The 13982-nt window shown below is 45.6% G+C and overlaps 1 protein-coding gene across 4 annotated transcripts in view; it reads right to left on the minus strand.

Annotated features, from left to right (window-relative positions):
* The window catches only part of hwt (heavyweight), a gene marked incomplete at its 5' end in the record, with an annotated part of 51819 nt that overhangs the window by 2591 nt on the left and 35246 nt on the right, over positions 1-13982 (minus strand). For 3 of the 4 annotated variants that reach the window (NM_001272555.2, NM_132578.3, NM_001298227.1), the window contains 6 exons: positions 4-123; positions 179-362; positions 432-2598; positions 2685-3502; positions 4294-5002; positions 10264-10398. In NM_001272555.2, coding sequence (NP_001259484.1) covers positions 4-123; positions 179-362; positions 432-2598; positions 2685-3502; positions 4294-5002; positions 10264-10398 — 4133 coding nt within the window. Of the gene's footprint in view, positions 1-3; positions 124-178; positions 363-431; positions 2599-2684; positions 3503-4293; positions 5003-10263; positions 10399-11796; positions 12010-13982 lie in introns of those variants that run through there. The other variant, NM_167324.3, reaches the window with a different exon arrangement.

Genomic DNA, 13982 nt, shown 5'->3' on the forward strand with positions numbered 1-13982 from the left:
TACTTGAGGGATAGCGAATAGTCCTGCTTCGTGGACTCGCAGTTGCGCACCAGGAAGGATCCCTCGGACAGCGGACGCAGTGTGGTCTCCGCCTCAATTCGCGTTATGGCACCATGGTACCAACTGAAATATATAGTTGATTAATAAATTATCTTGAATCTAAATGGATTCACTTTACCCCTGCCGCTCCAGCGGAATTGTCACATCGATTAGATCCACAGCAGTGACATATCCCTGGCTGAGATTCATGTTTAGCTCCTTGTTGCTATTGAGACCACGCAGATCCAGGCTGCCAAACTGTTTGGTCGCCTGTCGCGATTCATTAAGGTTTAGAGTGAGATTCTGCCGAAAAAGTGCCGTATCTGTAGTTGGGATAAAAATCAGTAGTTTGCTATGAATAAAGCACAAAGATTCGATTCAGTTCAACTAACCCAACTTGCTGGACATCTTTTGGTCGTCGCGCATCGAATGACTGGAGGAAGCCTGCGAGATGCCACTGGATTCGGTGCTGTGCATCAGCAGGTTATTGATCTCCGCCTGGTTGGCCCTCAGGCGTCGTCGCAACTTGGGCATGTCGAAGGGCAGCTCGCCGAGATCGACGGACGTGGCACTGCCCGATGTGCAGGCGGCCTCCTGTTGCAGCGTCTTGCGTCGCCTCAGTTTGGGCATATCGAAGGGCAAATCGCGCAGATCCTGCTGTATGCCAGTCGATCCGCTGGCAACTACCGAACCGGATCCTGATCCTCCAGCGCCGCTACTGCCACCCGTTGCTGAGCTACCTCCTGCTCCGGAGGCCGTTGCCGACGTTGTTGTTCCTTCAGCACCAATCAACTGTAGCTTGGGCAGCGTTAAACGCTGTAGCGCTAAGGCCTGCGGTTTTCCATCCTCCCGGGAATGCAGCGATATCCCACTATCCGAACCCAGTAGCTCATCGGCCAGCTGGAGCAGGGCCTTATTTGGTGCACCCCGATTGCTACGCGGCTGCTTCAAGGAGGCATTCACCTGGACTTGGTTCCCTGCTGGTGCGCCACTCGTTGTGGAATCGTCTTCCTGCGACGCCATCGGCGCCAGCTGCTGGGACGGCTGCTGTGATTGCTCCGAGGCACTGGCCGATGCCGGTTCCTGCGAGGACTTGTCGGAAATGGGACTCAGGATGTGCAGCTTGGAGTGTAGCAGCAGGGGAGCCGGTCGCAGGGGATAGGCCACACTGGAGCCTCCGCTACCGCCGCTGCCACCGCTGCCGCTCTCCGAGCTGTGAGAGCTCAGCGAACTGGAGTGCCGCGACTCGGAGCTGGAGGTGCTGCGATTGCCCTCGCTGGTGCTGGAACGCAGCGATTCCATGCTGCCGCCACTGCTCGAGGTGGCAATGCTCTCGGTGCTGCTGTAGTTGTGGCCACCACCGGTCGTTTGCCCCTGGCTTTGGCCATGGCGATTTCTTCTGCTCCCCGGCGCATGATGATGATGATGATGGTGATGGTGGGTCGACTGGCCACCCTGATGGCCCTGGGCACTGCGTCGCAGCTCTAGCACCCGGCCCGATTCGAGGACAAAAGATCGCGGTCGGCGTGGAGCTGCTGATCCGGTTGCCGAGACGGAGGCCGAGGCGGAAGCCGATGCCGCATTCGAATTCGAGTTGGTCGAGGGCGGATTCACGTAGGCGCTGTCGGTGAGACTGTTGTCATTGCTGCTGCCGCCGCACTGATGCCGCATGGACTGGATGGGCAGACGGAGATCCCGGAGACGGGGATGCGCTGGATTGGCGGCGGGCAGATTGGGTGCACTCCTGATGCTGTTCATGTTCAGGTAGCGATCATGTTTGCCGGGAAATTTCATCGGCAGCGGAGCCGTCGATGGCGGCGATGGGGTATATCCCCGCACGGGCAGCTGCTGCGTGCTGGATGCACTTGCTCCACTACCGGTAGCACTCACACCATGCTGCTGGTTTTGGCTCTGGTTCTGATTCTGATTCTGCTGGTCCACTTGACTCAGCTGCAGCTTGCCCAGCTCCGCCTCCACATGATGCACTTGTACATGGGCCTCGCCCGTTTGCTCTTGCAGAGCCTGATTTTTGGAGTTTTTGGCTCGCTTGCACTCGGCCCGCGTCTTCGAAGAGCCGGTTACCTTGCTGATGTCACCACCGTTGCCATTACTCAACTGCAGCAAGACCGAGCAATTGGTAATGCGATCCACCTCATCTAGATCGTCATCCGACTTGGCTATCTTGCAGTCGAAGGCCGTCTCATAGATCTGCCGCCGCCGGCTGCCCATGATGTCCTCGGAGTCGTCCTCTTCGTCCTCGTCCTCGTCACCGTCCACTTCGTCCTCGTCGTCGCCGTAGATATCGAGCGATGGATTGCTCAGCGTTGGCGCTGGAACAGTCGCAGGCTGGGCTGGCTGGGCGCACTCGATGCACTCGTGGACGCCATGTGGATGCACATAGAAGATGCTGCGCGGCCGGAAGTACTCCTCTTCCAGATCATCGCCGAGCTCGCTGCCCCGTCCGCCGGCCAAGGAGGAGGCAGGAGCGGATGTGATGCAGGCTCCGCACACGGCTGCTGGTCCCAGCAGGCGGTGCGGTGGCATCGGCTGGACCTGAGACTGTAAGCCAAGCAAAGAGATATAATATAAAATTTGATAACGAAAACTGGCGCCCAACGTGGCTTCATTTGAACGTATTGACTTACCTGGTTCTCCGCTGGAGCCGGTGGCGGTGGACAGCACTTAAGCAGTTCGCCCTCGCCGGCGTCGCAATGCTGCAACTGCAGCTGAAGCTCGCTGCCAGTGGGATTCTGATTCCTTGGCTGAACGTTGCAGGTCTTGCGGACTAAGGCTAAGGCACGAGCGTGCCACTCGCGTCGCTTGAGGCACTCACTGCAATCGGATTCCTCGGAAGTACTGGTGCTGGGCGTCTCGCAGCGAATGATGTGTACACCCTCCTCGGTGAAACTGTAACGCTTGGGCGTGGATTGAGAGTCCTGTCCCGTCCGGGGATCCTCCTCTTCGTGACTCTCTGCTTCCGGCTGCTCCTCCGCCGGCGGCACATCCAAGCTGGAGCTCTTCCGGTAGCCACCCAACTGTGTCTGGGTTTGCTGCGGCGGTTCACTGGCCGTCGACTGGCGACACTTGAGCTTAAAGTCCTCCCTGTCCTTGTCCCGTTCCTTGTCCTTGTCCTTGTCCTTGTCTTTATCCTTGTCCTTGTCTTTGTCCTTGTCCTTGTCTTTATCCTTGTCCTTGTCACGACTCTTGAGCAGATCGGAGTAGTAGTAGGGCGAGGGCTGGCGCTTGTTGTGCTCCGCCGGAGCGACGGTCAGTTTGCGCGGACTGCGCTGCAGTTGCGGTGGAAGCGGACGCACCAGGTCATCGGATATGGAATCCGGCGAGTTGAGTCCGGCCGCTGGTTGTGAAGCACTCTGGACAGGTGCTTGTGGCACGGGCAGCGGTTGCTGCTCAACCTCTTCGTCGATGTCCGCCTCGTCGTCGGAGGATTTCGGAGCCGAGGAGTCTGTAAATCGTGTCGAAGAAGAAAGTAAGTTAGTTGAGATTAAAATTAAAATTAAAGAAGTGCTTTTCTAAATAAATTCAATAAGGCTCGGTAGCCACCTATTTGGCCAATTTAACAATCTGGTGGTTACAAAAAAGACAGCGTCTGCTTAATTTGCGGCTTCTAGATGCGGATACTATTTTCCGAGGCACTGAGACGCCGCTGACAGTTTCTAATTAAGTCGCTGCGACGACATTGCGGCGCCGCGGGCCACGCAATCGGAACGCAAATGGAGTTGACGCAGTCTATTTGGCGCTTGGCTGCCCCGCTGCTCGCTTCACTGTCTCCATGGATGTGGATTCACTTGCCACATCCACACCCACTGCATCTCTATCTTTTTGCAGTTGTTTCCCCCATTTTGCACCCCTTAATCAAAGCCTGCCAGTTTCCATTTTACGCTTGGATAATCGAAGTAGCCGCAGCGAGAAAAGTTGAACCGCCTTTGGGTTTTCCTAATTGCTGGCCACTTGCAGGAGAGGAGTCCTCTCGCCAGGATTGCAAAGATCTCTGGACCATGAACGCCTAATGAACGTTAGCCGATTGCAATTTGATTATTGATTTAAAAAAAAAAATTTTGGTTGAGAAAAGTTTGCAAAAGTTGTGAACATATATATGTGCCCAGTGCAACTCAAGCTATACTATTTTCAAATATTTCTAACTTAAACTTAGTTTATAGTTACTAATTTTTCTATTTTTTAGGTAATAACTAGCATTAGCTGTGCTTAGTAATAGTTTACTTATCATTTGCATACCTGAATTGTATTGACTGTTGCGTTTATCCTTTCTTGAGTTGCCGTTGTTGTTGTTGTAGGTGGAATGCCGCTGCTGTAACTTTTGCTGCAGTTGCTGTTGCTGCTGCGCACTTCTAGGCGTTGGCAACGTTTGCTGTTGCTGCTGCTGCAATTGCTGCTGATGCGGCTGCTGTTGCTGCTGCTGTTGCTGATGCCGCTTGTGGCCAGTAGTCGAGCGTTTCTTGGCCTTTTTGTGATAGACCTTTTTGTGATTGCGCGTATCCTTTGGATCTGAATATCCTTCGATTAATTTCACCGATGCCTGCTTGATGTTGCTGTTGGGCAGCGGTGGATGTTGCAATGTTGCACGTTGTTGTTGATGCTGCTGCTGTTGCTGCTGCTGTGCCCCTACTGGCAATGTGTTGTTATTGTTGCTGTGCGTATGCTGTTGGCCGTGTGTGCTGCCGCCGTTGTTGTTGTTGTTGCTCAAATGCTGATGCTGCTGCTGCTGCTGTTGCTGGTGAGTGGCCAAAATCGCAGCTGTTGCTGCTGCTGCTGCCGTCGCCGCCTGATTGGGCAATGTTGCCACGGGAACGGGCAGCGGTGGCGGTAGTTGAGGAGCTGCTGCTGTTGCGTTTGCCGCTGCTGCTGCAGATGTTGTTGCTGCTGCTGTTGCTGCTGCTGCTGCTGGTTGTAGCTGCAACGCTTGTTGGGCTTCACCAAATGGCAGCTGTTTGGTTCGAATAGCAGGCAAAACGGAAATGAAGAAAGGGCGAAAAAGAAAGGAGAGGGGCATTAGCATTTGTTACGCGGCTAATTTGATTTGCATTTCAATTTCCAATTTGTTTGGCATTTAATTGAAAAGAATAAAGGAATGTGCGTGGCCAATTCGATTGTGGCGCTTATTGGGTTTCCCTGGATAGAAAAAAGAACGAACTACGCCGCAAGCCGCCAATCGAATCAAGCTTCCCCCAGAAGCAGACAACACTTTTTAAGCCTCCTTTTCATTTGGGATCGGTGGCGTATACGTTACGTATGTTGTACTTTTTTCTGAGTTTCGGTAGTTGCTCAGTTTACCTGCTTAAAACATTACTTCTTTCATCTATATGACAAATTTTAGCGAAGTTATGACGAAAATTCCGTTTGTAAAATCAAGTTTTTGGTAAAAACTCGTTTTTTCAAATTTCGGTCAATAAATAATCCGTTTTTTTGCCACAACTTTTAAAATAATGGCCCCAATATGGAATGTCATACCTCGTTGAGCTCGTTATTTAATTCCAAATCGAACTGTGTCCAAAAATTGGAATTCTATTTTTTTCCCATTTTTTGCAAATTTTAATGATGTTACCCCTTACAAAAAATGCGAAAATTTACCTAAAATAAATTTTTTCTAAACCCGTTAAAACGTAATAGGGATAGTTAGAATTGATAATTAGCTGTTCAAAACAGTTATTCTTTCATCTGTATGATAGTATTTGACCAAAATATGGTAAAAATTCAAATAGAAAATATGACATTTTCACCAAATGGCATTTTTCATCATAAAATAATCGGTTTTAGGCAAAAACATTAATGTTCCTAATATGAAATGCAATTGAAATTTGAACCACAAACTGGTCGTAATGATGACAGTCAAAGAAACAATATTCTCCTCGATTCAGCATTCGCCATTTGTCTGAATATTTCCACCGTGATAGATGGATTTCCTTTCTAATACACCATAGTCCATGTTCTAACCCCACTTCCTGCCTCCCTCCCCTGTTTTAGTTTGTTCATAACAATTCCATGTCAATCACAATATCCTTTCCTTCTGCTCTCGCCCAACCCATCGATTCACTTCCATTGAGTTTGACAAATAGCTGGACATTACGGAACTGCAACAGCGGTGACATTAACACAGCATTCAAATGTGTGCAAATTATGAGGCTCGACCATAGGAATATATATCTTTGGATATCTATGGATATCATTGTCCCATGTCCAGACTCCGTTCCTGGCCATTATGCTAAACATAAATTTCCGTTTACATGGTCCATGTCCACTTGGAAACTTGTCCTGCGGCTGGGTTATAGCCTGCGGTGTCCTCATATGTTGCTAACGGAAATTGATGTTTGGCCTTTGGCGGAGACAACTCTGGCGCAGGGTTGTCATTGTTCTGCATGTGGAGACAAATGCAGATGCATTCACTGGTACGGGAACTTTTTTAATTGAAACACATAAATTACGAAAGAAGTGCTGGGCCACCATTCCCTGCAGGAATCAAAAACATTTTTAATGAATTTGAACTTGAAACCCGAGTGAGTGCTGGCGCTCCTGCCTTCCGGCTTTCATTCCACGTTGCTGCGGCGAACAAAAAGGGGGGGTTGCCAAGGCAGATTGATAATGGGGTTGTGCCCCGTTAACCAGTGGAACCAAGGAATGGGTCTCTTCAGTCAACCATCCATTCACATGTACCCGTTTAAATATTTGCCTTTGATTATCCACAAGCGATATAAGCAGACGTTTATGCGTTGTGCCCAGCATATACATACATATACCATACACGTGTGTGGCACATACTCATGCACGATTGCCCCCACAAATCGGGCATGGAATGTGTGGTGGGGCATATATCTAGAATAATGAAAACTGTTGGATTCCACACCCATGCCCACCTTAACTTCCGACTCCACTTGTCTGCGCTTGTTGCCGCAGCAACGTGATTTTTATGCCAACTTTAATGAAAAAAAAAAAAAAAAGAAATCAACGCAAATGGGGGGTCTGTCTAATGTCCTGTCTGCAAATCTATCTCGCATCTTTGCCATTCCCATTGTTTGGCGACTAAGGCTGATGACGGTTGGACATCCCTTAACCATCAACCCATGCACGTTAGCTGCACACGTGTAATCCGCATTGAGAAATAAATCAAACATGGCAAACTGATAAATCGTTACTATGCAGCCTTACAAAATTTCTACCAAAAAACGTGATTTGTTTTAGTTAGCTAACATTTGCCCTAATTAATACTGACTTAACATTAAAAGTGCTTAGCAAATTTGATTACCCAAACTTCTCTCAAAGAGCATCAGATAGTCAGTGACAACGCGTCGTATGAGTGATATCTAAGCTGACGCTGTCTGTTCGTTTTGCTTCGCTGTTAAATTTTGTTTGCGGTTCCGAGGAGTTGGAAAGTAAAAATAACATATATACGCATATATATATATATATATGCGCATGCACACATAAAAAGCATAGCCAAGTTATTGAAATAAACAAAAAGCACGCACACATGTAGACAAACGTGTCCTGGCTGCGGCCTTTTGTGTTCATGTGAGTTATCGTTGAATATTACTCCATGGAGAGTAATAGCAACAACTGCAAAAGCCAAACGAATTTCCTTCCATTTCCACAAACTCACTTCTTATTTTTATTTTTATTTTTTTTTTTTTTAAACAGAGCCCACTTCACAGCCAGACGCTCCACATACATACACATATCGAAAAATGTCGCGTTCGCTTCCATTAAAACGTGAGTTGCCAACGAAAAGAAAGGAAAAAAGTCAAGAAAAAAACAATGGCCAACACACATGGCTGGTGAAAGCTATTATGGCATCATCACATGGATGCTGCTACACTAGCAATGAAAATAGTCCTGAAATTAATAACCCTATAAGCAAATATACTTTAAACACAATAGTTTCGATCAGCTAAGTCTTTAGCTTCATGCGTTTTAAAATAAAATAGCTTATATTTTGTTTTTTAAATGTATAATTTTTTATCCAGCAAATAGTATATCAATATGCGTATATTTTATTGCAAGTGTAGCGCCTGCTTTTTTCTCTGTTTAACTTCTATCATTCTCTCTGCTTTTCGAATGTTTATGGCAAACAAAAGTCATAAGATAAAATTACATTAATAATTGTGAGGAGGCTCACACGCACATGGCTACACAAACACACACACACACGCACATTAATATGCAGCATGGAAAGTGCCGAGCGGGGGAAAGAGAGCGATATAGGAGTAGAGAAAAGGACGGCAAGCAGAGCATCGAAAGGCGCTAAACGTTATCGCTTTGGGCCATTTGCTGCCGGAATATTATTTTTTTTTTTTGGTCTGGAAGGAGGACAAACGGCCAGGATTACGTGCATATAAAAAAAAATGAAGAAAAAAAAGTGGAAAAAAGATGCAAAGAAATTCAAGGAAGATTGTATTCAAAACATTTATGGCCATTTAATTAGCTGTAATACGCAAAAAACAACTTCCTGTATGCTTAAAAAATTAACCAGCCTTAAATTCCCATAAATATGCATAAATATGCATAATATTTGGCATCATTTTTATGTTGGTTATACATGTTAAAGTAATAATAATCACAAAATGTAAAACCAACTTCAAGCAAATATCTTGATATTCAAACAGTTTTTTTTTTTAGCAAAATTGTGTACAAAAACGTAAGCACTTGTTGATTTTTGCACTAACACTCTATTCAATAAATAAATCTCAAAAGCAATAAGCTAAAGTAAGCTCGATTCCAAAGTGAATGAATATTTAAAATAATATTTACACCCATTGATTGTTATTAATTCTCAGATAGCATTGCGTTTCAGTTCTTTTCGTTTATATTGCGAGAATTTCGGCCATCTTAAGGACTGGAATACTTGGCACTGATTTAACCACCCTCCATCCTCGAAAATTGTTTCAATCCACAGAAGTTCGAGCTGAAGGTCGCTGACGCAAATCTTGTTTTCTTGGCACCACTTCCCTAAACAAATTTCAATAAAAATGAATTTCAAGTGGCAAGAGTGCCCTGCATCTTGCTCCTGTCTCTGATTCTCTGTGTGTTTTATTTATGTGTGCGCCTCATGCGGCTTTCCTTTTCATTTTTAGTGGCAATATGCAAAAGGGAACAAAACACGAAACGAAATATTTCCGTATGGGCCATAAAAAGAAAGCGACGCACCGCCCTTGGGGGGGGTTTTTGTATTTCATTTTTTTACTTTTGCCACCCGTGGCGGTTTCAGTGGTCCGGGGGCTCGGCGATTTTTTGGTTTTTGGGGGCATCATTTGATTTGTGGCACGGCGCATTTGCTGCAGCCCGAGGTTATCTCCATATCTCCACTCCTATCGCGGCGGCATTTCTATCGCTTTCTTTTTCGTTCTGCTTTCACTTTAGTGCTGGGCAATTAGATTGGCAAAAATGGACAGGATATAGGCATAGCCAAATGGTTTATATAACATTGTAGCAAAAGTTTGTCCCAAAAAAATTTAAAACCATTTTTTTTTGAATTGTCTAAAAACATGTTCACAAAATGTTAACCTCGCTATAATAATTTTATAATGTGTAAAAATCATTAATCAAAAGCAAATAAATTGGCAAACAAATATTTAAAACCTTTTCTTCGAAATTTAAGTATTCTTTTCATAATAAGATAAATTTAGATAGGAAAAATCCATTCAAATGGTAAATATTAATGCACTTTGCTGTCCGATTTTTTATCTACATATATATCTGGCTAAAAAGCCGCTGAATTGGCAGCCAAACTTGGCCATTATCCTATCTGTGTCCATTTTTTATGGTCAGCCAGCGCCCGCTGGGCAGCTTCGTTTGTTTGTCATTTTGGCCCCAACTTCCAATTCCACTTCCCCTTATATTTTGCCTTGGCTTTCCTGGTTTTTTGCTCTGCTTTGTTTTTTTTTTTTTTGTTTTTTTTTTTTCAATATTTAGCCAATAGTCCGTGCATTGTTTGAGCAGCTCTTTGTTTGTCCGCCTGTCGCTGCAGGATAAGCCAAACGAGGAGTGAGCTTTTCATTAACGCACTGCTGATGCGGCGCTGACGTTGATGCGACTTGTCGAAAATCCCAGACCACCACTCGATTCGCTGGAGCGTGCAGTTTATCAATTAGCTGTCCAGAGCAGTTAATTGCCATTGCCCCGCCAACGAGCCAAAGCAACCATCTCAATGGGCCCAACCAACCACCCAGACAACCCACTTAACGAGCAAGGACTTACAAACTCGGTTTGCGGACTGGGTGCTATCCAATGCTCGGGATTCGCTGGTATCGCCTCCGCCAGGCACGGATCAAAGCTGGACGGTCGTTTTTTAACAAAGTCTACGGGCAGGCTGTAATCATCACAGATGGCAATCTGGAATGGCATAACAAGAAGAGGATATTCGCTCAATTAGTCAGCGAAGAAGATAAAAGCTAAATAGATGGCTGTGTAATTAATGCTAAAGATAATATAAGACAAGGTTGCTATATAATACATTGTATACTTATAGATCTAAAAAATATCTTAATCGTATTGCTAGAATGATTTCTGTGCGTCATGCACTGTTCATAATGCACAACGTTCTCAAATTGATGAATTCCTTGGCTATTTCGAAACCCTAAAATACATTTTTTGACAGGTTATGCCTCGTTGCATATGCATACCCTTGAACTGAATAAAAACAGCAACGAAAAAACAAAAAAAAAAATGCAAGGGAAAAACAATAACGAACGCCACGACACGACACGTGCACCTCAAGTGTGTGGACCTCCCTCGCTTTTCCTTACTGTTTTTGTTTTTGTTTTTATTTTATTTTTTTTTTTCGCTTTCCCCCCATTTTCCAGCCCAACCCATATCTTTTAAGCCCAGAAGCGGACTTCTTGCCATTTGGCTGAACGTCTGCGTCATCAAAAGTGTACAACAATGGCTAAATTACAGTTACAATTAAAAATGGCGACGATGCTTTTCCAACTGGTTCTTTTGTTAGCACTTTCCCCCTATATCGCCACGACCCACACACACATTTTCCACCTGCTAAAGATTTCAGCACAGATGATGCAAATGTACAGAAAGCTTTGTTGCTGTTGATACCGAAGGCAAAGTCTTGAGTATTGCAATTAACGTTAAGTGGTGGAGCGAGAAGGGGTTCCTGTTATAAATATATATATATATAAATTCTATATATATACTCTATAGATTAAGATGGGAAAAGAGGAAGAGCTTAGCAGCTGATGGAAATAGAGATTGGATTAAAGCGGGCAACAAATTACCGCCCTAAGCCAAACTTATTCTGGTCATTTTACAACTTGAAAAGTCCATTTTGAGCAGCAAGTACAGTGGGTGGCAAAACATTAAGAGTGAATCCATTAAATATACATAAGCTAAGCTCTCGTCTTGAGCTGCACTCTTTTGCAATTTGTCTTTCTTTAGCTACGTTTATTTATAGAATTACTTAAGCTTTGCCACACATTATACATGGATATATGTATCTGAGTTCCCAAGTACAGTTGTGTTTAAGCTAATTTCGTTAATGCTATTATGATTATCCTATATATACCGTGGAGCAATCAAAAAGCCAAGCATAATTTAATTGGGGAACTTGTGGTTAGAGCCCCAGCCCCAACAAAGTTATCGAGAAACGAACGAAGAAACTCAGACGCATGCCACAAATTCAATCAGAAAGGAAAGTTTCCGGGCTGCCAAGCGCGAATTTGCCGTAAATCCCAGGACTAAGTGATCTGTGAGTTGGAATCGTTCTTCACTTATAGCTACCTCGAAGTACACTTGCAGGCGATAAAGTTGACGACAAGTGCGGCAATACCATTCCAGACCGGAATAGTAACCACCGCCGGTGGCCAGGATGTGCGCCACATCCCCGGTGACACAATCGACACAATTGCGGTGGAAGCAACTACCACAGGGACCCGCGCACTCCACCATTGCCTCGCCGGCATTAAAATCAATCCAGCAGAGACGACAGAACATGTTGCCAATAATTTCCAGAGCCAAGATGACAACACTTAAGAAAATTACAAAATTATATATATATATATAAATATTTCCACCGATAGCGAACGTCTCAGGTGTTGACATGCGAACGCCGAACACCGAAGTGAAATGAAACGCTGGAGCACTGGGCTAGTCGTCCATGGAGGTTCATGGCATGAATGGGGCCAACTATGGCCAACTTTTGTGCACAGATGTTGTCGCTGATGTCCCGGGGACATGAGATGGTCCATTGAAAGGCCAATTCGAAAGGTGGAAGGACCTGGTGATGGTGTCCTGTCCGGGCAATTGCACCCACTGTCTGACCCACCAGGTGTTAACATCGTCTGACATGGGTCAGTTGACCTGCGAAATCGTGTTCTACAGGCAGCATTTATTGGATTGGATTATTGGCCAAAGAAAAAGGTTAGCAAATTACTGCAACAGAAAAATATTTGCGGATAAAACCCTAAAGGTGTTTCTATTTAATCATTAATCACATGAACTTCTCTCGTTATTTCAATGAATTGAACACTTTAGAATTTTGTCTTTATTTACTTACAACCAGCTAAACTAAGTGAAAGTTGAGTGGCTCCTTATGTAAGCAAAATCAGCTGCCACAGAAGACGATGACTCACCGTGGCACAACTCATTGGCTTGGCCAACGTCGTGATTGCCACTTTGGCTCACGGCTCACGGTTCTTTGAGCCAAATGCCAAATTCGAAATGCAGAGTGCAAAATGCAAAACGCAAACTGCACACCCACCCACACCCACCCACACCCACTCCACTGATTCCATCGTGTTGGCAAAGGGCAAAGGGCTCATTGGCTCGCTCTGTCTGGCTGAGTAAATATCATAAATTTTAAAGGCGGCATTAATGCGCTCGTTCCGCACAAGAGTTGCAGGTAAATGTTGCAAGGCTGCTGCTGATGCCGCCAGCCAGCCATTTTCGGTGTCGCCACCGACGTTCCATACGAATTTCCACTCTTTTTGCCTGCATAACCGCAGGCACTTTGGCACTGGGCCCACTCTGCAACGAGTCCTGGCCACATGTTGCCCTTGTCTCCGCCAACTGGCTTTTGTGTGACACATTTTGGTCGCACAGGAAATGATGGCCCGGCTCTTGGTCCTGGTCTCTCAGTTCGCAGTTCTCAGTTTGCAGTTCTCCGTGCTTGGTTGGTCCTCGCCACCATTCAGCTGGCTTATTGCGGAGATTGCGTTGCCACAAACAGAAAATCTTGTGCATCTTGTGGCACATTCTGCTCTGGGCTCCCCTATCCCCGCCATTCGTCTATTTTGTGCTGGCTTTGATTTTTATTAAAACGACACCGACAGGTAACAAAAGCGCTCGTGCTGATGGCTGCTTCATATGCAATGCCATATTCTAGCCATATTGCACTGGGTGACCTCACAGTCTTTCACTGAATAAATGGATGGATTTTGAATGCAATCGTTGTCAGTTGCGCCACTATGACTTCTGTGGCCAGTTAATGTTCTAAAGATATGACTATAGTTTACAGTACACCTTACACCTTAACCGCTGGTGACCCCGACAAATATTGATTGTTTACCTTCGCTAATTAACTGCACATTTAATTGAGCTAAATGCAAGCAAACGAGGAAAGTTGGCATCAGAATTAACTTCGGTCGATATTAGTGGCTAATCTCGTCCACGCTCTTGTGCCCTTGTCACTCTCAATCGCTAATTCGCAGCCTTAATCCAGATGTTGAGCTTCGCTAATTGGCACCGAAAGCCCGGAACTCTTTGACCTTTGCTTTGCAATCCTTTGCAAAACTGGCTATCTGTCTGGCTTTTCGATTGATTGATTGATTGATTGATTAATCGATTGGGGTTAGCTTACCGCGCAGTTCCAAGTTTCCAGTTCCAAGCTGCCACCGTGCTGCTATCACTCTTGTGATTGATTAGCTCGTTGGAATGGGCTCCGGATGGGCCACTTTCAATTACCAATT

This window comes from Drosophila melanogaster, chromosome X, assembly GCF_000001215.4.
Source record: "Drosophila melanogaster chromosome X".
NCBI classification, from domain to species: domain Eukaryota; kingdom Metazoa; phylum Arthropoda; class Insecta; order Diptera; family Drosophilidae; genus Drosophila; species Drosophila melanogaster.